The 23,265-nt window shown below is 47.4% G+C and overlaps 1 protein-coding gene across 4 annotated transcripts in view; it reads right to left on the bottom strand.

The window, feature by feature from the left end:
* SMC5 (structural maintenance of chromosomes 5) overlaps nt 1–23,265 on the bottom strand; it is a 66,429-nt gene that overhangs the window by 20,578 nt on the left and 22,586 nt on the right. For all 4 annotated transcript variants that reach the window (XM_083403353.1, XM_083403352.1, XM_083403355.1 and 1 more), the window contains 10 exons: nt 22,624–22,797; nt 22,118–22,287; nt 20,010–20,133; nt 19,409–19,531; nt 15,603–15,728; nt 6,210–6,305; nt 5,432–5,536; nt 3,377–3,496; nt 1,145–1,324; nt 969–1,064 (listed from right to left, as the gene is read on the bottom strand). In XM_083403353.1, the coding sequence (XP_083259479.1) occupies nt 969–1,064; nt 1,145–1,324; nt 3,377–3,496; nt 5,432–5,536; nt 6,210–6,305; nt 15,603–15,728; nt 19,409–19,531; nt 20,010–20,133; nt 22,118–22,287; nt 22,624–22,797 (1,314 nt within the window). The remainder of the gene's footprint in view (nt 1–968; nt 1,065–1,144; nt 1,325–3,376; nt 3,497–5,431; nt 5,537–6,209; nt 6,306–15,602; nt 15,729–19,408; nt 19,532–20,009; nt 20,134–22,117; nt 22,288–22,623; nt 22,798–23,265) is intronic.

The raw sequence follows: 23,265 nt of genomic DNA, 5'->3' as shown, positions 1-23,265 counted from the left end.
CAGATTGAGGTTGAACCCTGATAAGACAGAAGTACTGTTTTTGGGGGACAGGGGGCGGGCTGGTGTGGAAGCCTCCCTGGTCCTGAATGGGGTAACTGTGCCCCTGAAGGACCAGGTGTGCAGCCTAGGAGTCATTTTGGACTCCCAGCTGTCCATGGAGGTTCAGGTCAATTCTGTGTCCAGGGCAGCTGTCTAGCAGCTCCATCTGGTACACAGGCTGAGACCCTCCCTGCCCGCAGACTGTCTTACCAGAGTGGTGCATGCTCTAGTTATCTCCCGCTTGAACTACTGCAATGTGCTCTGTGTGGGGCTACTTTTGAAGGTGACCCAGAAACTGCAATTAATCCAGAATGCGGCAGCTAGACTAGTGACTGGGAGTGGCAGCCGAGACCATATAACATGGTCCTGAAACACCTACATTGGTTCCCAGTATGTTTCCGAGCACAATTCAAAGTGTTGGTGCTGACCTTTAAAGCCCTAAATGGCCTTGGCCCAGTATACCTGAAGGTTATACCCACATCATTCAGCCCAGACACAGAGGTCCAACTTTGAGGGCCTTCTGGCGGTTCCCTCGCTGAAAGAAGTGAGGTTACAGGGAACCAGGCAGAGGGCCTTCTCGGTGGTGGTGCCTGCTCTGTGGAACGCCCTCCCATCAGATGTCAAGGAAATAAACAACTACCTGACTTTTAGAAGACATCTGAAGGCAGCCCTGTTTAGGAAGTTTTTAGTGTTTGATTCTATTTTTAATATTCAGTTGGAAGCCGCCCAGAGTGGCTGGGGAAACCCAGCCACATGGGTGGGGTATAAATAATAAATTGTTGTTGTTGTTGTTTGAATAAAGAATTGTAAATAACGTAGAGTGATAGCCAACTAAGTCATACTCAGACGTACTTTAAGGCAACTGATTTTCATGGGTCTACTCAGAGTATCACTACTCTGTCACGCATAGCACCCACATAAGTACGCACCTTTGGTGTAATAAGGAAGTACTGAGAAGTGCTCGCTTTGCAAGCCGTTTCAACCACCACATCAAAGACTCTCCTTTCATTAACTGGGTCCATTCCCTGCAAAAGAAATAAACATGTCAACATTTCCTCTCCTGCTAATGAATACAGTATACCCTTTCATGTGCTGGCATATGTACCTGATTTATTTCATCCACCACTCTGAAGGGGCATCTGTTGAGTTCCTGCAAAGCCATCAGGTACAGCATCGTCGAAACACTTCTCTCCCCTCCACTCTGATGGTGTGGAGTCAGTTCGTGAAGTTGGGTGCTACTGCGAAACTTGACTCTAATCCGAATCCCGTATTTGTCATATTCCTCCTGTCAAAACAGGATAGCAGCGTAAGAGATCTGCAAGCTGGCACATAAGGTAAAGGTAGACCCCTGACCATTAGGTCCAGCCGTGACCGACTCTGGGGTTGTGGAGCTCATCTCACTTCCAGGTCATGTGACCAGTGTCAGGGAAGAGTTAGAAGTTTTCAGTTTCTCAGAGGGAGAAAGCATTCCCCAAGGGGGGAAGGAGAGCAGTGCATCTAATAGAAGGGAGCAAGAGGAACAACAGGGAGGGACCGGCTGTTCCCAGGAAAGGCAAGGGTTCAGTTCTAGCTCAGATTCGGAGAAGGGGAGATACAGGCCAGCTCTAGCCAGGAGGGTAGAAAAAAGAGCGGGAAAGCGAAGGGAGAGGCGCCTTCGCCATTTTGAGGGTGGCTGGTCATGGAGAAGCAGAGCTCAGAAGGTATCTGAAAGAAGTGACTCTGAGGAAGAATAGTTAAGAACTGTTTATAAGATTATTTTGTTAATACACAATAAAAAGTTATAAAAGAACAAGAAGCGTTTGTGTGGTGATATGAAGAGGACAACGACCAGTCCTGACAGCCAGCATGACTAAGCCGCTTCTGGTGAACCAGAGCAGCGCATGGAAACACCGTTTACCTTCCTGCCGGAGCGGTACCTATTTATCTACTTGCACTTTGACATGCTTTCGAACTGCTAGGTGGGCAGGAGCAGGGACCGAGCAATGGGAGCTCACCCTGTTGCGGGGATTCGAACCGCCGACCTTCTGATTGGCAAGTCCTAGGCCCTGTGGTTTAACCTACAGTGCCACCCATGTCCCTAAGTTGGCACATAGTCATGTACAATAAATCAAAGAGAGAAAATGCTGCTATCACATCAAATCAAAGCTTATTTGCTTTCATTTCCCATCTTCTTGGCACTCAGTGCCATACATTTATTCCTGTCTCCAGGAGGCAGAGAAATATGGTAGATGTAACTATGGTTTGTCATTCAGACAGCATACCAAACCACAATTAATACCAACTCCCCCCACCCAAACTAACTAAATCATGGACCGGAGTCTTGTTTCAGCTTTATCTAACAACCCAATCCCAATCCCAACTATGCTCCAGTACTAGCATGAAAAAACACAAGCACACTTGCAGCAGTGTCAAACTGAGCCTTAACACAATACTCCTGTTATGGAAGAGACTGCTTTCCCACTCAACAGGCAGGAAGGGGCACTTGCACAACATCTTTTCCAGACCATTTGGAAGCCAAAGGCTGTGCTCACACAGCAGCACAAACCAGCACTAACATTTTGTAATAGCAAATAGGCACTTCCCTTCTGCTCCCCAACTGCTAAATTGTGACTAGCAAAATACTTGCCAATTATGATACATGGAAGGTGGTGGATGCAGGGCTAACACACAAACACACACACGGTTTGTGTGCATGTGTAATGCATTTCTATGTGGTTGCCGGGATTTCCATTAGTGAGACTCGGGCCAGAAGGCAGGCTTTACCTCCCCACAGGGGACTCCCAAAACACAGCACTTCACTTATCCCCATAGGAGTGCAAGCGAGAAAGGAAGACTATTGAGGTTAAACTGCCCCTGCTGTTTCCTGGTCTGAGTTGATGGTCTGATTTCTCCTTCTCAGTTGTATCCTACATATGCTCATTCCAAACCAAGCATTGCCAAATGTGTTCTCTGGGGCCGACTCCAAAGTGAGCATGTTCTGCCCCTTTCATCTAAATAAACCTACTCAAGGTCTCAATTCCTAGTGCAGAGCACTGGGAACTACTTTTTATGTATTTGGAGTGTTTAGATGCTTCAAACTGAAAACACTTAAATAAAACTTATAGAACTGCTTGGCAGGGTTTGGTATAGAACATTATTGTTAATGCCCGTCTCGAAACAAAACAGTTTATACTTTCCAAGAAAGCCTGCTACTACCTTCCAAGAACTGTTTCAAAAGTGACAATATGAGAAAACAACTGGGTATTCCTTATTCTTCAATATAGGTGTGAAGATTCAGATATCCAGATGGAGAGATTTCCTCTCAATCTTAGACAAAACGTAACACTGATAATCATACCTCATTTTCTGTATGTAGGTCCACTTCCCCGGCACACTGCATGGAACTAAAAAAGCCGCTGAACTTTTCATTAATTTGCTCAACTAGCTGTTTCAAAGGGTTTAGCCACTTTTCCTTAGCCTAAAAAGAAAAAAAAACACTCATATTAAGAGGAGCAATTTTACAGCAGATACACATCTTTGTACTGCAGCAATCATAGAATCATAGAGTTGGAAGAGACCAGAAGGGCCATCGAGTCCAACCCCCTGCCAAGCAGGAAACACCATCAGAGCACTCCTGACATATGGTTGTCGAGCCTCTGCTTAAAGACCTCCAAAGAAGGAGACTCCACCACACTCCTTGGCAGCAAATTCCACTGTCGAACAGCTCTTACTGTCAGGAAGTTCTTCCTAATGTTTAGATGGAATCTTCTTTCTTGTAGTTTGGATCCATTGCTCCGTGTCCGCTTCTCTGGAGCAGCAGAAAACAACCTTTCTCTATGTGACATCCTTTTATATATTTGAACATGGCTATCATATCACCCCTTAACCTCCTCTTCTCCAGGCTAAACATGCCCAGCTCCCTTAGCCGTTCCTCATAAGGCATCGTTTCCAGGCCTTTGACCATTTTGGTTGCCCTCCTCTGGACACGTTCCAGTTTGTCAGTGTCCTTCTTGAACTGTGGTGCCCAGAACTGGACACAGTACTCCAGGTGAGGTCTGACCAGAGCAGAATACAGTGGCACTATTACTTCCCTTGATCTAGATGCTATACTCCTATTGACGCAGCCCAGAATTGCATTGGCTTTTTTAGCTGCCGCGTCACACTGTTGGCTCATGTCAAGTTTGTGGTCAACCAAGATTCCTAGATCCTTTTCACATGTACTGCTCTCAAGCCAGGTGTCACCCATCTTGTATTTGTGCTTCTCATTTTTTTTTTGCCCAAGTGCAATACTTTACATTTCTCCCCGTTAAAGTTCATCTTGTTTGTTTTGGCCCAGTTCTCTAATCTGCCAAGGTCGTTTTGAAGTGTGATCCTGTCCTCTAGGGTGTTAGCCACCCCTCCCAGTTTGGTGTCATCAGGATGACCCTTGAGTCCATCATCCAAGTCGTTGATAAAGATGTTGAATAAGACCGGGCCCAAGACAGAACCCTGTGGCACCCCACTAGTCACTCTTCTCCAGGATGAAGAGGAACCATTGATGAGCACCTTTGGGTTCAGTCAGTCAGCCAGTTACAAATCCACTGAGTGGTAGCATAGTCAAGACCGCATTTTACCAGCTTCTTTACAAGAATATCATGGGGCACCTTGTCAAATGCCTTGCTGAAATCAAGGTAGGCTACACCCACTGCGTTCCATTCATCTACCAGGGTTGTAATCAGGAGGTTAAACACCATCTGACATATGGGTTAGCAGGTGCATGTGCACCAATGTGCTGCGCCAGTTGTGATCCAGGGACTGGGGGTGAAGGAAATGAAGAGGGGAGGCTACACTGCCAGTTGTCATCCCTCTGTGGAAAACAAGAGCGCCAGGCAGAGGCTGTGCTGTGTTGACACTAGACCTGTGCACTGAATGCCAGCATGTGCAGGGTGTGCATGAATGGATATTCTCATCAGGTTGTCTGGGTTGCTGAAAGCCCCTGTGCAGGTCAAACACAAAGTATGCTCCTCCCAACTTCACTCCCATTGGCCACACAGACCTGCTGATGTGCATGAAGCCACCCCACTGCACATGGAAGCTGCTCAGTGGCAACCGGATGCCATGTGCTATCCATGTTACCATGGCTGGGTGCTAGGACTGTGCTGCCATGCTATGGCAGTGGGGGGGGTGGGCGTTCCACAAGTCCCTAGTCCTGTGCTCCAGCTGGCTGAGCCTGCCGGCGGCTGTGTGTGCTCGGCTTGTGAGTTCCTTGCCTCCGTGTACCACTGCCATTCATATACCTCTTGCAAGGATGGATTTGTAGACTGTACTTATTATGATGATTTATTAGAAGGCCAACAGCTATTTATACACTCCCCTATATTATAATGCCTTATGGAGTGAAAATAATGGCAATAATAACCAATACCCATAATACCTGTGAAATATTCTGCCTATAGTCATCCAATTCTTTTTTCTTCTCCTCCAGCTCCACTGTCATCTGTGCTATTTCTTCTGTCCTTTTGTTACATTCCTCAACAACCTGGCAGGAAGACACGACTCTCTTTAAGAGGTGACATCTTCCAAGTGGACAATACAGACATTTTACAATCCAAATCCAAAGAAAGAAAACTACAAGGCCCATTACTTGTTGAAATAGAAAACAGACACGGAACCTGGTTACACATTCACAATACAAAATACATTTCTAGCTCAAGTGAAAAGAATATGAGGCAACACTGCACTTCTAACTGGGAGAACCTCAAATATTCAATAGCAGCACAGCTGTTTATTTAAAACTGGATCGGCCTCCATCAAATATAAACATGGGTGGGTGCAGGGCCTGCCTTTTAGGTGCAAAGGGAGCATGAGGGTGGAGAGGTGAACGATTCCGCCTTTCCTCAGCTCCCCACAGTACATCACCAGAGACCAAGGGGCATTAACCAAACCAGTCTTATCATTATCATCAATTGTACTTTGAGCCAAAGCTAATTCTCTCCGCCCTCCCCCTGCAATCGCTGTTTTTTTCTTTCCTCTTTTTAAAAAATCAGAAGCAGCCCAGAACACAGTGGTCTCTGAGAAAAAGGCTATTTAGAATTCTAATAGATTCAGAATATGGCATTTGACAACACATTGTTCCTGCTGCTTAGCTTATTATTGTTGTTATTACTAAGCAACGTAGTACAGTGTGGGAGTTAAATACTGGGGATACATACTGAAGCGCTGAGGCCTGTGAAACAGGAAGCTCTTGATTTCTCCTCATTCAGCAAAGCGTCAATTTCATCCAGTGTGTTTGGAAGAGCAAGGAATGCCTAAAAGAAAGGACCTTGGTATCAATGCCAACAACCCTGCAAAAACCTTGATTAGGATTTGAATAGAAATTGTTCCTTCATATGTATTCTCTGTCTTCTCCACGCAAAGGACCCACCACTTGCTTGTTCTTCCTCTTGCTTTGGACACAGTCAAAGAAACCTTTTATTCTTCTTCTTGACCTCTCTTACAAGCCTGAACTCATTCTGCGCTTTAGCCAGCCTGACCTTCCCCCCACAACTGCTGGCTACTTGTGATTTCCCCTTTCTTCTTTTTCTTATACACACCCTTAATTCTCAGCTCATCTGTAAGCTCCTTATGCAGCCACACCGGTAGCAGGAGTAGCAGGAAGCATTCTATGGGCTGTGCCTTCCAAAGGCTGCCTGGAGTGTTCTAAGGTCTGCAACAACCCAATAATCCCCCCCCCCCTTCCACAACACATTTTAAAAGGGTATTGGATGTTAATCAGCCAAAGGCCTGGTTAAAGAGGAATGTTTCCGCCTGGCGCCTAAAGTTGTATGATAAAGGTGGCAGCTGAACCTCCGGGGGGGGGGGCATTCCACAAATGGGGAGCCACTGCAGAAAAGGCTCCGTTCTCATGTTGCCACCCTCTGGACCTATTGTGGAGGAGGCACACAAACAAAGGCCACAGAGGATGATCTCAGGGTCCTGGTAGGTTGATATGGGGAGAGCCATTCCTTGAGGTATTGCACTGCTGAACTGTTAAGGCTTTATAGGTTAAATCCAGCACTTTGAATTGGGCCTGGGAACTTGTAACTAGTGCAGTCTATATTGTTTCGCATAAACTTTTTGGAAATTAAGCAGTACATAAATTCTGTTTAATAAATAAAATAAATCATTATAATAAAGGAAGCCTTGTTGGGAATTACATCAATGATTGATACTATGCTCTTTATTTTAACTGTAACTAATATTTATAGATATAATGATGATCCAAAATTTTCTGAGATTGTAAAATATTTATTCTGGTACAATCAAACCTAAATGCCTCCATCATTGTACATTTCGGCTTCCAAATGCTGAAAACCCGGAAGTAACTGCTTCGGTTTTTGGAAGCCAAATGTGCTACACGTCTTCAGTTTTGAGTTTCTGGTCTTCTGGAACAGATTACGTTCAAAAACTGAGGTTCCACTGTACAATAGTTAATGTATATACACTGATTAATAATAATGAACGTGATTCATTAAATAGGCAATCAGTATTTATAATTATTAATGAATTTATAATCATGCAATACTATATACTAAACTGTATTAGAAATCTATTATGGCAATATGCTGTGTTACCTGGCAGCACGCAGGGAGTGGGGAGGGGGAAAGGTTTCTACAAGCCAAGGCACCCAAGGCTTTGCCCAGGGTTACCTCTTTAGGCCTTGCCATGTCGTAATCTGCTCACCAAGTTAAACATTCAGTGTTACAAACTTAGATAAAGTTCTCTATTGGATCAAAATTTTGAAGTGTCAGGGAGGATTTAAAATTTACAGTGTGCTGTGCGTTGGAAGGAGAATTACATGAAAATGATGGATCAGTGGTATTTAACACCTGTAAAATTAGCAAAGATGTACAGAACTGCTTCAAATGTTTGTTGGAAATGTAAGGAGAAGGAGGCACGTTCTACCATATGTGGTGAACGTGCAAGATAACAGGAGCATTCTGGGAAATATTTACAATGAGTTAAAAAATGTTTAAAATAACATTTGGGGGAAAACCTGAGGCTTTTCTACTAGGTCTTTTAAGTGCAGAGATTCCAAAGGAGCAGAAACGACTATTCATGTACGCGACGACAGCAGTGCGAATATTACTGGCCCAGAGATGGAAAGACGATAAAGTTCCGACCAGAGACGAATGGCTGATGAAGATGATGGACTACGCCAAAACGGCGAAAATGACTGGGAAAATCAGAAACCAGGAAGAGAAGAACTTTAAGAAGAATGGGGAAAATTTACAATGTACAGTGGTACCTCGGGATGCAAACAGGATCTGTTCTGGAGCCCCATTTGCATCCTGAATGGAACGTAAGACGTGACGGTGCATGCGCGGGTCACGTTTTGCCGCTTCCACGCATGATGTCATTTTGAGCGCCTGCACATGTGGCGAAACCCAGAAGTAACACGCTCCGTTACTTCCGGGTTGCCGAGGAGTGCAACCCGAAAGTGCTGAACCTGAAGCACATTCAACCCGAGGTATGACTGTACTTAAGAGAACACTGTAAACAACTAAATACTTTGGCAGGATTTGAGTAATGCTTGTAATATACGAAGACCTATGGTAAAAATGGATTCTTTGTTAAACAAATAGAGAAAATAAGGGAGACAGTCGGAGGGGAAGAGATTGATAATGGTAACCATGGGAGGGCGGAGGGGAGTCGAAGGATTCAGAGAATCCTAAATGATGATGCTGATTGTCAGGGGTTCAGGAGCAGAGGCACAGGATAAGGAGGAAATGGAGAGTGAAGGGGAGGAGTCCGAAGGAAATGTCAGCGATGACAGCGATCCGAGGTCTCTGAGTCTTTCCAGTGAATCGGACGATTCACAGAAAGGAGCTCCCATGGTCAGGGCAAGGGGAGTGCCCAGGGGGACACCTCGGGAAGAAGGGGGCAGAGGGGGCTCAGAGAGTAGCAGTTGGAAATCAGGGCCCACGTCCCCCCCCAGAGTGCAGTAGGGGGGAGGAGTCCCAGGCATCGGGATCAGGTGGAGCGCTGCCAGAGGGAGAACGTGAGGCAGGATTGACCACACCTCCGTCGGGGAGTGAGGAAACGGTCATCAGGAAAGTTAAACGCGCGCGCGCGCCAAGTTCAAATGTACAGGAGGGAGGCACAGTGGGCAGCCCGGGAAGAGAGCCAGGTCCTAAAGCCCGCCGAAGAGAGAGGGAGGAGTCAGGGGGGTCATCGTCAGCCTCAGAGGAATCCAGAGAGACAGGGGCCCCGGAGGGCAGCAGGACCCAGAGGAGAAAGAAGAGGTGGAGTAAAGCCAGAGTCTTGAACTGGTGTACAGGGGGCGGGGACTCAGATGGAGCTTCGCCGGTCTAAAGTCTAGACGTAGAGCTGGAGCGCTGCGGCGTGGAAATGGAAACTGTACTTCAATAAAGACTTTTGTACATAAATACCAGCCAGCGTTGGTCCTCTGTGAGCTGGGACCAGGAGCCAGCCCTGACAGTAAGCTCCATCTCCTGAAAGATTTTCCACCAAGAACCTCGCAACGTGAGTCTACGTAGCGAGGGGAGAGAAGTGGTGCTTTGCGAGCTCACAAGAATCAGACAAGATGACTACAGAACAGGAATGGACAGACCTGCGAAATGCTGTGGTTCAACTCAACGCAGAGGTGCGTGCCTCCAGAAAAAGGGAAGAGGAAATGGATACAGTCTGCAAGGATCTCCAAGCCAGGTTGGACATGCTCACTAGACAAGGGCAACCGGGACCCAAACCAGAGGGCATAGGGCTGGGGAAAAGGGGAGGCAGTCTGGTATCCCATTTTGACGGGAGTTTACTACAGTACCCTAATTTCCGAGCAGACTTGCTCTTTGCGCTGAATCTGCTGGAAAAGGACTTTAGAGATGAAAGAGAAAAAGTGGGGTTTATCCTATCCCATTTGCATGGGGAAGCCAAAGCGTGGCTGAGAAATTTATGGAGAGATAATGATCCGGCGCTCCAAGATGCGGATGCGTTCATTAAAGCGATGGATTCATGTTTTTTATCGAAGATAGACGTCGATCTTGCCAGAAGAGACATACATGGTCTCAAACAAGGCAAAGCCAGTGTAAGGCAGTATCATGCCCGCTTTTTTGCATTAGTCCACGCGCTGGGGTGGGAGAAGAATTCTGCTCCAGTCAGAGACCTTTTCTGGGAAGGATTGAATGCAAATGTGAAAGATGAGATTGCAAGGGGAGAGAGACCTAAGACCACTCAACAAGTGGTTCAGAGGGCGCTGGAAATCGGCGTGCGTTTGGAAGAACGTCCATGGAACAGAGACGAAGGGCGTTGGGGACGTACACCAGCGAAAGCACCTCCCCTTTTTCCCAAAGATGCAGCGCGTGCGCAATCCACACCCCCCCAAGGAGGGGGGGAAGAACCGATGGAGATTGGAGGTGCCAGGGCTCAGTCAGCTACCAGAGCCTTACCACCGGGAGCAGCCAAAGCGAAGCTTCCTAGAGGGAACAGGAAGTGCTACATCTGTGACAGTGCCCAGCACATGGCGAAAGAGTGTCCCCAGAGGCTCCATAAGCACACTGCAGCCTCTGCAACAGTATCAAACCCAGCTTACCAGGGAGAACCACTGCAGGGAAACGGCAGAGTCTGGCTGGAGGAAGAAGCACTGGGGTCCAGCCAGACAAGTCAGTGAAGCAATCCCCAGAGATTTTGCAGCCCACAGACCCCCTCCCACCCAAACCAGTGGTGCAGCTTACAGCGTTGCTTCAACTGCCCAATGGACTCACTATGGAAGTGCCAATTACCATTGACTCTGGGAGTAACGCGGACTTTATAGGACTGGATTTCATTCAAAAGCACAAAGTAGCACTACTGCCGGCCACGCTGCCTTTGCAGGTGGTCACGGTGGATGGCAGGGAATTGCTGGGGGGGCAAGTGGTGCACCAAACGCCTCCCATGGTGATGCAAATTGGCAATCACCGAGAAGTCATCAGCTTCAATGTCACTCACCTGTCAGACACGCCTGTAGTATTGGGCATGAGTTGGCTGCACAGGCACAGTCCAGCGCTGGCGTGGTACCAGCGCCAACTGACCTTCGGCTCCTCCTACTGTGCGGAAAACTGCATTCTGTCTGACCAGGAAGGGGGAGAAGATGACCCGCAGCTACAATTAGGAACGCTGCAAGCAGTGCCACTCAAGTATGCAGCGTTTTTGGAGGTTTTCTGCGAGAAAGAAGCGGACAAGCTGCCTCCCCACCGGCCCTATGACTGCAAGATTGACCTCCTGCCTGGGGCGACGCTGCCAACAGGGAAACTGTATTCCATGTCTGAAGACGAGATGCAGGAACTCAGGGAGTTCATAGACCTCAACTTGAAGCGCGGTTTCATCCGGGAGTCGAAGGCAGTGGGGGGCAGTCCTGTATTCTTTGTGAAGAAGAAGGACACGCCCCAAAAAAGACTTGTGGTAGACTTCAGAATTTTAAATTCCAGAACCAAGCCCACGGCCTTTCCCATGCCCAAAATAGACGACCTGCTGGCAACGGTGAGGAAAGGACGCGTTTTCACAAAGTTGGATCTGCGAGGGGCGTACAACTTGATCCGCATACGGGAGGGCGACGAGTGGAAGACTGCCATGTTCACGCCCCTGGGCACCTATGAATACAGAGTTATGCCCTTTGGATTACAAAATGGCTCTCACTGTTTTCAAGCCTTCATGCATCACGTACTGGCGGGTCTCCTCTACAAGAAATGCGTCTGCTTCCTGGACGACATCCTGATATTCTCAGAATCGGAGGAGACCCACGAGGGAGACGTCAAGGAAGTTCTGCAGCGACTGCAGGAGCATAGGCTGTACGCCAAGCTGGAGAAGTGCCAGTTCGACAGGAAGGAGGTAGATTTCCTGGGCTACAAGTTGTCGGACAAGGGGCTAGCCATGGACAGCGCCAAGGTTCGAGCAGTGTTGGACTGGAAGAGCCCGCGCAACCGGAAGGAGGTCCAGCGCTTTGTGGGTTTCGCCAACTTTTACCGCAAGTTCATCAAGGGATTCGCGATGCAGACAGCGGCCATTACAGACACGCTCAGCTCCAAGAAGAAAAAATTCATCTGGACGGAGCAAGCGGAGCAGTCCTTTCAGAACCTCAAGCGTCTCTTCTCCTCCGAGGAGCAGCTACTGCACGTGAATCCCAGCAGACCGATGAGGGTTGAAACGGACGCCTCGGACAGAGCCGTGGGAGCTGTACTGTTGCAGCAGGACCTGCAGGGGAACTGGAGACCGTGCGCCTTCTACTCTCGAAAGCTCAGCAAGTCAGAGCAGAACTACACCATCTGGGACAGGGAGTTGCTGGCCATTCATGCAGCATTCAAGGCGTGGCGGCACTTCCTCATCGGAGCCAAACACACAGTGCAGGTTCGCACGGACCATAAGAACCTGGAGTACTGGCGCACGGCAAGGTTCCTGAACCAGCGGCACATACGGTGGGCGGAGTTCTTTGCAGATTTCGACTTCCGGATAGAGTACATCCCAGGCGACAACAACATCATGGCAGATGCACTGTCCAGGAAGCCGCAATACCTCGAGGGGCGGCACCAGCAGCGGCCAAGCACATTTTCGCACCGGAAGCGTGGGCGTGCGCTTCAGCAACCGTGGACCTGGAAGCTGTACGTCGAGCGCTGCAGGAAGACCCCTTTGCACAAGCCAAGATGGAGGAGGTGCACAAGGGCACGGCGAAGGACGATGAGTTCCAGATAAGCGACGGGTTGCTCATCCGCAGAGGGGCCCTCTACGTACCGGGAGACGACCTCCGCGCGAAAGTACTGCAGCAGTTGCACGACGCACCCACAGCAGGGCACTTTGGCAAGGAGAAGACGGCAGAATTAGTTGCCAGAGATTTTTGGTGGCCCAAGATGAGGGTGGAAGTCGCGGAGTACGTCGCGAGGTGCGACACCTGCCAAAGGGCCAAGTCAGTGCACAAACCTCCGGCGGGGCTGCTCGAACCGCTGCAAACCCCGAGTGCACCGTGGGAGAGGGTGGCCCTGGACTTTGTCACGGATTTACCCAGCTCGAGGGGCAAAACGGCAGTGCTAGTGGTGGTGGACATGTTCACCAAAATGGCCCACTTCATTCCGTGCGCGAAGGTGGCCACGGCGGAACAGACCGCCAAACTGTTTATAGACCACGTCTTCCGGGTGCACGGTCTGCCACGGTCTATCTTGTCCGACAGGGGGCGGCAGTTCATCTCGAACTTCTGGCAGAAGCTGATGGGTTTCCTAAACGTCAAGATCAACCTAGCGTCGGCGAGACACCCGCAGACCAACGGACAAGCGGAGCGAGTCAACGCCATCATGCAGCAGTACCTGAGATGCTATGCAAATCAGCAGCCGGCAACATGGGTGGACTACCTGCCGCTCGCTGAGTTCGCCTACAACAACACGAAGCACGTGTCCACGGGCGTGACACCGTTCTTCGCCAACAACGGGAGACATCCCAGAACCTTCCCGGGATTAGAGAGACTGGGGGAGGGGGAGCCACAGGCAGCGGAAGTCTTAGCGTCAGAATTGCAGGAGGTGCATGAACAGCTTCGGAGGCAGTTAGAATTAGCAAAGCACGCATACAAACTGCAGGCTGATAAGCACAGACGGGTTGGGGAGGACATACAAGTGGGAGACTGGGTTTGGTTAGCAGCCCAGGCAGTGCCGACCAGATCGTTAGCGAAGAAGCTCGGGCATAAGCAGCTAGGACCTTACCAAGTCGAGGCACAGATCAATCCAGTGGCCTTCCGGTTGACACTTCCGGAGGGGTCCAGAATGCACCCAGTGTTCCATAGGTCAGTGCTCACGCCCTACAAAGCACCTCACAGATTTCAGGCGCAGGGCACGGCACCAGACCAGTATAGGGAGACGCACACAAGGAGGGGGTCGCCACGGGGGGAACCCATCAACCAGGTCACAGAGATTTTAGACTCGAGATGGGGGGAAGAGGGAGTAGAATATTTCCTCGCCAAAGAAGGTACCCCGGCCAGCGCCAACAGTTGGGTGCCGGACTATGCCTTGGACGAGCCTCTTCTCAAGGAAGAGTTTCATGCCTTGTTCCCGCACAGACCCATGCCAGCCGAGTATTTCGACGACTGGCTTTTCACACCCACGCTTTCAGCCAGCACGTTCCAGGGGTTCACCTCGGACGACGAACCGGCACTGGACACACGCTCCCCGGAGGGATCGCCCTCAGGGTCTGCCTCAGGCCAATCTTTGTGGTGGGACGATTGACCAGAGGAGCGGTGGAGCAGGAGGTGGATGGGGGGTCCCTGGCAGGCAACGGCCCCAGAGGTCAACGGGGGAGAGATGGACACGGACGTGCTGGGGGAGGACCTTGGGTTCGAGCACGGCGGCACAGAGATGGAAGCAGAGGAAATCGAGGTCGGGGAGAGCACGGAGGACGAGCTGGACTTATCCGGTTGGATGCACGCCAAGGGGGACGAACTGTATCCGCCAACCACCCCCACAACGACGGAGCACCCGGCACCCGCGCCTGAAGGAGGGGAGGGGGGAAGGGGGGGCTTCGAGGGGGGGATGGATGTCAGGGGTTCAGGAGCAGAGGCACAGGATAAGGAGGAAATGGAGAGTGAAGGGGAGGAGTCCGAAGGAAATGTCAGCGATGACAGCGATCCGAGGTCTCTGAGTCTTTCCAGTGAATCGGACGATTCACAGAAAGGAGCTCCCATGGTCAGGGCAAGGGGAGTGCCCAGGGGGACACCTCGGGAAGAAGGGGGCAGAGGGGACTCAGAGAGTAGCAGTTGGAAATCAGGGCCCACGTCCCCCCCAGAGTGCAGTAGGGGGGAGGAGTCCCAGGCATCGGGATCAGGTGGAGCGCTGCCAGAGGGAGAACGTGAGGCAGGATTGACCACACCTCCGTCGGGGAGTGAGGAAACGGTCATCAGGAAAGTTAAACGCGCGCGCGCCAAGTTCAAATGTACAGGAGGGAGGCACAGTGGGCAGCCCGGGAAGAGAGCCAGGTCCTAAAGCCCGCCGAAGAGAGAGGGAGGAGTCAGGGGGGTCATCGTCAGCCTCAGAGGAATCCAGGGAGACAGGGGCCCCGGAGGGCAGCAGGACCCAGAGGAGAAAGAAGAGGTGGAGTAAAGCCAGAGTCTTGAACTGGTGTACAGGGGGCGGGGACTCAGATGGAGCTTCGCCGGTCTAAAGTCTAGACGTAGAGCTGGAGCGCTGCGGCGTGGAAATGGAAACTGTACTTCAATAAAGACTTTTGTACATAAATACCAGCCAGCGTTGGTCCTCTGTGAGCTGGGACCAGGAGCCAGCCCTGACACTGATGTATAATGTTTGAATTCAAATTGGTTATGTAAAACTCAATAAAAATAATTTTTTTAGAAAATAAGTTTTTGAGGTGTCTTCAAATATATGGTAATATGAGGTGTACTGATGGCTTTGAAAACATTTTCGTATTCATTTTCTTGAACTGTTCTAAAAGATAAAGGCCAGGAAACAGGCACTTTCGGAACAGAGCAAAAATGGTCCTATGTGATTTTGCAACAGTTTCCATCAACAAAAGATGGCTCCGCCTGGGGTTTAGTTGTGTGTGTGTGTGTGTGTGTGTGTGTGTCAGTCCTTTGTTGTGGCACTTACGTTGCTGAAATGTTCTGGAATACTTTGATCTGGACGAAGGTTGCACGCTTGCATAGCTTTCCTCATTAAGCCTTTACAGTTCTCCAAGAGGGCACGTCTCCTTTTATCCAGCTCCAAAAGCTGTTGCTGTAATAGACCGGGGGGGGGGGGAGGGGGCAGTATTATTATTTTCATGAAAAACTCAGCAAAACACTGACCAAAGCAAGGCCTTCAGAATTTGGGAGGAAGGGCAGGCTATAAATTCAATAAATAAATAATTACTCTGGAAAACTAAAAATGGAGCCACAAGTAGAAAGGGCCCAGGGAGGACACCAGCCAGGTGTGGAAGGGAGGGCAGCTCCATCCAGCTCATTCCTGTGGAGTCTGCAGCTGCCATCAAGACAGACGTCTGAGGGAAGAACTGTCTGGCAGATCTCTCTTCCTGGCTTGCTCCGCCAGAGTCCACTGCTCTGCTCCCAGGTCGGCTCTGAGGGAGGAAAGTCTGCCTGGGCAGCCAGAATCAGCACAGAAGAAGAGGACCTTGAAGACCTTGCGCTTGACTTTGCTCTTTCCCTCCTTGTGAGGTGGGCCTTTTCACCCTGAGCAAAGGGACAGTCCTACGACTGATTTTTGTAAGCCATTCTAGGACCCTTTTTGGTTAAGGAGTGGGGCACAAAATGCCTTCAGTAAATACATCATCTGTAGCATTGTAGATAAAACCCTTAAATAATTTTTCAACACCTGCAAGTGTTATTCAACCTACATCTCACAACCTAAAAATAATTGTGTGAATTGGTCCACAAAGCTGTTTCTCACACAAACTTTTTCCACAAGATAAAATCTAGACCCATCTCAATGGAGGAAAACACATCTATTTGGATTTCCAGCGTTTATTTATTTCACGCATACGCACACAGCCCAGGGTGTCCTGGCCTAGGACTTCAGCGGCCGCTACAGTTCCATAGCACACTATCATTGCACAGTGTGTGGTCGCTGGCGAGTTGCTCAGGGAGTGAAGTGCCAGGCCAAGGTGAAGAGCAACCTGACTTCTGCCCCAGGCCAAGACAGCAAGCGCTGTGAGGGAGGCTGCCATTGCGGCCTCCGAGGAAGAGAAGCGAGAGGAAGACTAGCCGGGACCCGCCTGCTGACCAGAGAAGCAGCAGCTGCAGGGAGCTGCCAAAGCGAATGCCAGGCTCCAAGAGCAGCCACCCTGGGATGGCAAAGCAACAGGGAAACCCGTGCTGATCCCCACCCTGGGCTGGGGAAAGACGGCCGTTGTGTGGACTCCAAGAGAGCTGGCCAATTTGCCACAAGTACCATCTGATCTGAATATCCAGGAACTTCAGGCACTGGCACGGAGTTTGCTTACTTTTCTTCCCCTCCTTTCCCCCCTTGCTATCTCTCATCTGTGAGAAAGTGAGCCGGGGGGGGGGTGTAGTGGCCAAAGAGTCCATGAAGCTCCCTGGGTGGCCTTGAGCCACTCGCTGTGTCTCAGCCTAACCTCACAGGGCTGTTGCAAGGATGAAATGGAGTGGAAGAAAACAATGGAGGAAAGGTGGGCTATAAATGCCATAGATAAATCAATAAACCTAAAGGCACAGACCAGTCTGATCTATTAATCTCTGTACAGCAACATATTCATCCACAGAAGGCTTTTCAGAATCACAGGAGAGAGAAAAATGCCCAAGCTTTAAAGGTTAGGAAGCAGCTCACAGCAAGAGGAGCTGCCATCTTCCCTTTCCCCACTTGCTCCTGCTTTTACCAGCAGCTTGGCTGAGCCGCCAGAACTGTGCTGTGAATAATGGCAGCAGGGCCATCAGCTGGGGGGGGGGGGCATTCAGGTCACGGAGGAACTGATGAGACACTGCCAGAACTCTGCTAGGCTCCAAACAGTCAAGGACAACATCAAGGTTCAGCCACTTCTCAGACGTTGTTTCGATTGTTGGGAGTGAATCAAATACGTAACTAAGAACTAGTGCCCGAGTTTGCTTTTTCCCTCTTCCCTCCCAATCATGTTTCCTTTTGTGTCATGACTTTTAGGTTGTAAGCCCAAGGGCAGGGATTGTATAATTATGGATTCCCAAAAGCCCCTCTGGAAGACTTTTTGGGCTGAAAAGCAGGTTACAAATCGGGAGTTATTAATATGTTTGTCTCTCCAGATGTCCCATCCTCTCTGCTCACTGGCAACACTGCCTGGGGCCGATGGGAGCTGGAGTCTAGAAGATCTCAGGTTAGCTACGTCTGGTATTAATGCTACAAACAAACCAACAAACAATGCACTATGGTAGCTACCAGACTTCAGTATACCATTCTTGTTACAGAGGAAATCAGGAGTCAGTAAGTGCTGTGAGGACACTCTGGCAGGAGTTCTGCCTCGCCCTTCGCACTAGAGATGCTGCTGGCAGGAGCTCAGGCACATGCAGCCCCCTCCCTGTGAGCTGCTCCTAGTGAAACAGGGGCAGAGAAATTCTCTTATCTGCCAAAAGAACAATTTTCTGAAGGGTAAAACATGCATCATGCTGGACTATCTAAAATAATAATGATAAACTTAGTCTTTAGGATAATTATTCTTTCTGCCTGTTCAGAAAGAGATATTTGGCAGAGTATTGGTATTTCCTCATATGCTTTATTTGACGCCATTAGGAGTAAAAGGATGGGAGTCTACTGAAAAATAGTAGCCAGTGACTAACACTTCCATGCAGAACTGAGCTGAAAAGATTGCCACTCTAACAGTATTCCAAAACTTTTAATTATGAAAAATAACACAGAAGGAAAACATGATTGTTGTGTTCTTAAAATTCATTCTAAAATAAATACTGCAATGTATGTTCTGAACAGTACTTGGTGGATTTTTCTCCCCAAATGTGCCACGGTACATGTTCCAAAAAATAAAATAAAAATCAATTAATCCAAACAAGACAATTATCAACTCTCTCTCAGAACAGTTGTCAAACACAGAGGTGGCTGTGCCAATTATCTGACGAGCAGACGGGACTAACAATCCTCCATACTGTTCCATATGGGTCATAAACACATATTTGCCTCTCACATTCATTAAGAAAATTAAATAACCAAAATTGCTTAAGATAAATATTAGAGTTCTTGATCTAAGGTGCTATACTGAACAAGTAAAGCACATAAAATCTGCTAATGTGCATGTGTCATTTTTAAATGTTCATGCATGTTAGCAAGGAAAACATTCTAATCTAAGAGATAATGTTTTACTTTTCTTAATGAATCACTGTGCTGACAGAACCCACATATGCAGCATTTGTCTCCCACAGAAAAAGGCTCAATTGGATTTTGCCTGTCTGCCACTACTTGTACAAAGCCTTTTTTAAATACCATCAGCACAGTTCACTAACAAAAGAAGTTAATTGCTGCTATTAATGGTGCTCTATTTACCTGCATTTGCAGTCCTTAAAACTCAAGAATAGGCTTCCTTTAGCAGGTAAGGGAAACTATCAGGGAAATTGCTCTCCCTGTCTGTCAGGGTGTGTAAAAAGGATGTGAAATGCTGGTGCCCTAGGTAAGCACTGTGCCTTTTCGTATTATTTTGCACATCTTGATTGAATATACTCATGAACAAGGAAGCTGTCCTGCAGCAAGTAAGACCACTGATCCCTCCTGGCAAAATATTGGGGACACCAACTGGCAAAAGCTCTCCAAGGTTTTCAGAGAGGGACTTTCTCAGTCCTACCTGAAGACACCTTTTGCAGGAAGAGCAGGTCCTCTCGCACAGGACAATGGCCCACCCCCTAGACGGCATTCCATATATAAAAGTAGGTTTCAAGCTCATTCAACAAGTGTGAGAGTGCAGGTCTCACCTCTGCGGCTCGCAGCTGGACAGCGCAGGCTTTATATTCAGCCTCAAGTCTGCTCTTGTGGAAAGCTGCTTTCATGTTCTGCAGAACCAAATCTGTTTTCTGTTTGTTCAAGGTCACACAACTCTGTGGAAAACAAGTATCATTTAGAAGAAAAGCATTTATTATTCTTCAATCTGGTGTTTATCCAGATGCAATGCCTCTTCTGTTTGATCAAACACTTGGCAACTGAGAATAAAGTTTGCTTTTCCCAGGTGAGTAACAATTCATTCCAACCTGCCAGAATGATAGCGCAAAGCACTTTTTATTATTTATTTATGTATTATTAAAATTTACATCCCACCCTTCACCTTGTAATATACTTATGAGTGGGCATTTTTGTAGACTTTATTCCTTTGGAACATTTGCACTGTCATGCATCAGGCTCATAACAACATTGATGTTAACTGGACTCCTCTAGGTGACAAGCAATTGAGAAATAAAATGTTCAATACATCTATCAATTAGGTCTTCGTTTTGGGGAAGGGAGGAGTTCATCATTATTTGAATAAATTCATAAAACGCCAACAGTACCAACAGCAGCCTTTGAGAGATGTGTGTTTACCTTTATTAGTTGCATAAATTCTGTGACGAGTTTTACTTTTTCAGTGTTAACTTGTTTTACTGCAATATTCGCTTGCTCAGACGCTTCTTCCAGGTTGACGTCCTCTTGTTCCATTTGTCTCAAACTGTGCAAGGAAGATTTATGGGCTGTTTGAATTACTACAAAATTCCTAGTTCAACCCTATGAAGGCTAGATTTATTTTTTGACAATGAGGAGGCATGATAACTGCCTTTCAAAGTACAGAAAATCAGACTATCCTGTGCAAACTGAAGAACTTAAAAGAGTAAAGTCTACAAAGCTTTCACAATAAAAACCTAATTTTCAATAGTGCCTCTAAAACACATCTGCCCTATCATTCAATTAACAAGCTCTGTCCTGACTGACGTTAACAAGCACAGGGGAAAACAGGGATGCCTGTCATCATTAGCTCAATTCTTCAAGCTAAATTCTGTAAACTCTTAACCATTTTTGGGGTCAGGTCTGAAATCCTAGCTGTCATGTTACGCAAATTGCCCACCAAAGGGATAGCAGGTTCTATGAACACCAAAGGAGTTATTTATACAACCAAAGTATAGCATTATTTTTTTTGGGGGGGGGGGTGCGGGTGGCACTGTGGGTTAAACCACAGAGCCTAGGACTTGCCGATCAGAAGGTCGGTGGTTTGAATCCCCGCTACAGGGTGAGCTCCCGTTGTTCAGTCCCAGCTCCTGCCAACCTAGCTGTTCAAAAGCACGTCAAAGTGCAAGTAGATAAATAGGTACCGCTCTGGCGGGAAGGTAAACGGCGTTTCCGTGCGCTGCTCTGGTTCGCCAGAAGCGGCTTAGTCATGCTGGCCACATGACCCGGAAGCTGTATGCCAGCTCCCTTGGCCAATAAAGCGAGATGAGTGCCACAACCCCAGAGTCGGTCACGACTGGACCTAATGGTCAGGGGTCCCTTTACCTTTACCTATAGCATTTTTAAATCCTCTTGTCTGGACGCAAAGTTCTGCAAGTGGAATTATGTTTGCAGGCTGCTCTTTTCCATTTCCATTTCCCTACGGCAGGACCTGGAAAGCTGCTCTTGGGTTGGGGGTTAACGGAACCTCCAGATCAGCATAGAAAACAGTGTCTGGGGCTGCAGGGGGAATTGGTGGAAGCTGAGGGTGAGCCCTTCACAGGAGTCGATGTACCTTCCACTTGCACAAGATCACCTTTGGATCTAAGCCACTGATTTCAATGGGAAAATCTAAGAATATGCCGAACACTTCCAATTTAAAACCAAATAGATTTGAAAGTGCTTAAATTTAGCTGAATCCTGCCTAAGTATTCTTCTTCCATGTTTTTAAGCACCAATGGGTAATTCGGCAAGTATGTGGACATTAACTTACAGAAAAATCGCCCAACAATTTTTTAAGAGGCACACACAGAACTTCAAATTCTCAGCACATACCTTTCCTTACTTTCCCCACAATTTAATAGAATCATAGAACTGTAGGATTGGAAGTGACCCCGGGGCCATCTAATCCAACCCCCGGCAATGCAATATTTATAGAACCTTCATAAGCCAAGTAATTAAATTTGATTGTCCATACTGCCTTCTTTTTTACAGCTGATGTTTAAATTACAAACCATACAATGCACATGCAAGTATGCGCTTATGCGGTTGCCCCCTGGTAGCAGTGTAGCATAGAGAACAAAGTTTAGGGCAAAGGGAACGGAACTGTCCAAACCCTGCAAGTAAGCAAAGTAAGAAAAACTGAGGGGGACTAAGGACTTAAAGGGCAAAAATATGAATATGAATAAAATATAAAATAGATAATATAAACAAAATATTATGTAAATTCTAATGACATTTCTATTTGCCTTTTTAAAGTCTTTTAAAAAGGGTGGAAAGATTAATTGGACTTGTAAATCATTAATCCCCTATTTCCAACTTGATCTCTCATATCCATTTTATCATAGTCAGAAGTTCGCAGTACTCAGCAGAAGAATGACAGGTCTTCCTAATCATTTAAATGGCTCCATGATCATCAATGGACTATCAAAGCAGTAACAGTTCTGATCCAGGTTTGGCTCAGTTTTCTGAGTGCTGTTTCTCTACATAATAAATATATAAAATAGCTATACCTGTCACTTTTCATACTAATTTTTGATTCCAATTGCTTCCTTTTGTTTTTTCTATCCAATAGCAACTTTTTCTGTTGTCTGAGGTCATTATCTCTGCGTTCCATATGTTTTTGTTGTTTAGAGAGAGAAGCCATTTTAGAATCCAGCAACTCCAGCTGCCTTGCAATTTCCTAAGGTAAAAAGTGCAGAAGAAAATCCCATTGTATAATGTGTTCATAGTGCACAGGCAACCATTTTAAAAACAGAGAGTATTCCCTGCCCCCCCCCAAATGCTAACAGTGTTAATTACATTAAGAAGGTGCACAGCATTTTAAAGTTCAGGTGCAAATATTCTTGTGATATTTGAAAGTGACTTTCAAATTGTAGCTTTAGTGTTAAATGTGGTGAAAAACAGATATAAAACACCAGCCAAAATTGCTGACCAAAGACTTTACAGGATTAATAAGGCCCAACGTTTCAAATCATGAACTGCTGTTTTCCTAAACCATCACGATAAATCAGCTTACCTTCTGTTGATTTTCCAACTGCCTTCTTTCGTCTGCATCCACTGTGACAGTAAGGAACTGTGCCGGCCTCAGTGATGTATTACTGGTAATGGTCTGATTTGTGTAAAAAGACAATTTGACCACATATCTTTCTTCTGCTGTGTAGATGCTTCTCAGTTTGGTTTCTTTTATGACCTGCACACACAAAATTACCACACTACAATTATATCAACTCCAGAGGGATAGCTATTAACATCCTGAATGTTAGTCTATTGCAACAAAAAATTCAAATAATTTGTAGCAAATTTATTATAGCATACATTTTAGTGGATTACAGTCACTCGCATCAGATGCATGCAGTGTTATCCTAAATTGGCATGAATACATACACATGGCAGCGGGATAGTGGGAGTGGAGTTGCAGGCAGCAATGTGAGAGGGAAATAAAGTCAAATGCAGAAACTACAGACGGTGACCATTACTTGAGATATGTTGGTGCACTGTGGCTGGATGGAAGCCTTACCCTCACCCCTTGCACCATGAGTAACCTGGGGCTCCCCAGGGCTCAGGAACCAATGATGTGGGACAGCCACATACAGCTTTCTATCTCAGCACATTTTAAGACCTCTTCTGACTGGGAGTGCAAGAAAGGAGGCTCCTTTGT

Source organism: Podarcis tiliguerta, assembly GCF_965153285.1.
Source record: "Podarcis tiliguerta genome assembly, chromosome: 11".
Taxonomy (NCBI): Eukaryota; Metazoa; Chordata; class Lepidosauria; order Squamata; family Lacertidae; genus Podarcis; species Podarcis tiliguerta.
Note: the sequence above shows the minus strand (reverse complement) of the source record. Positions and strands in the feature narration are given on the sequence as shown.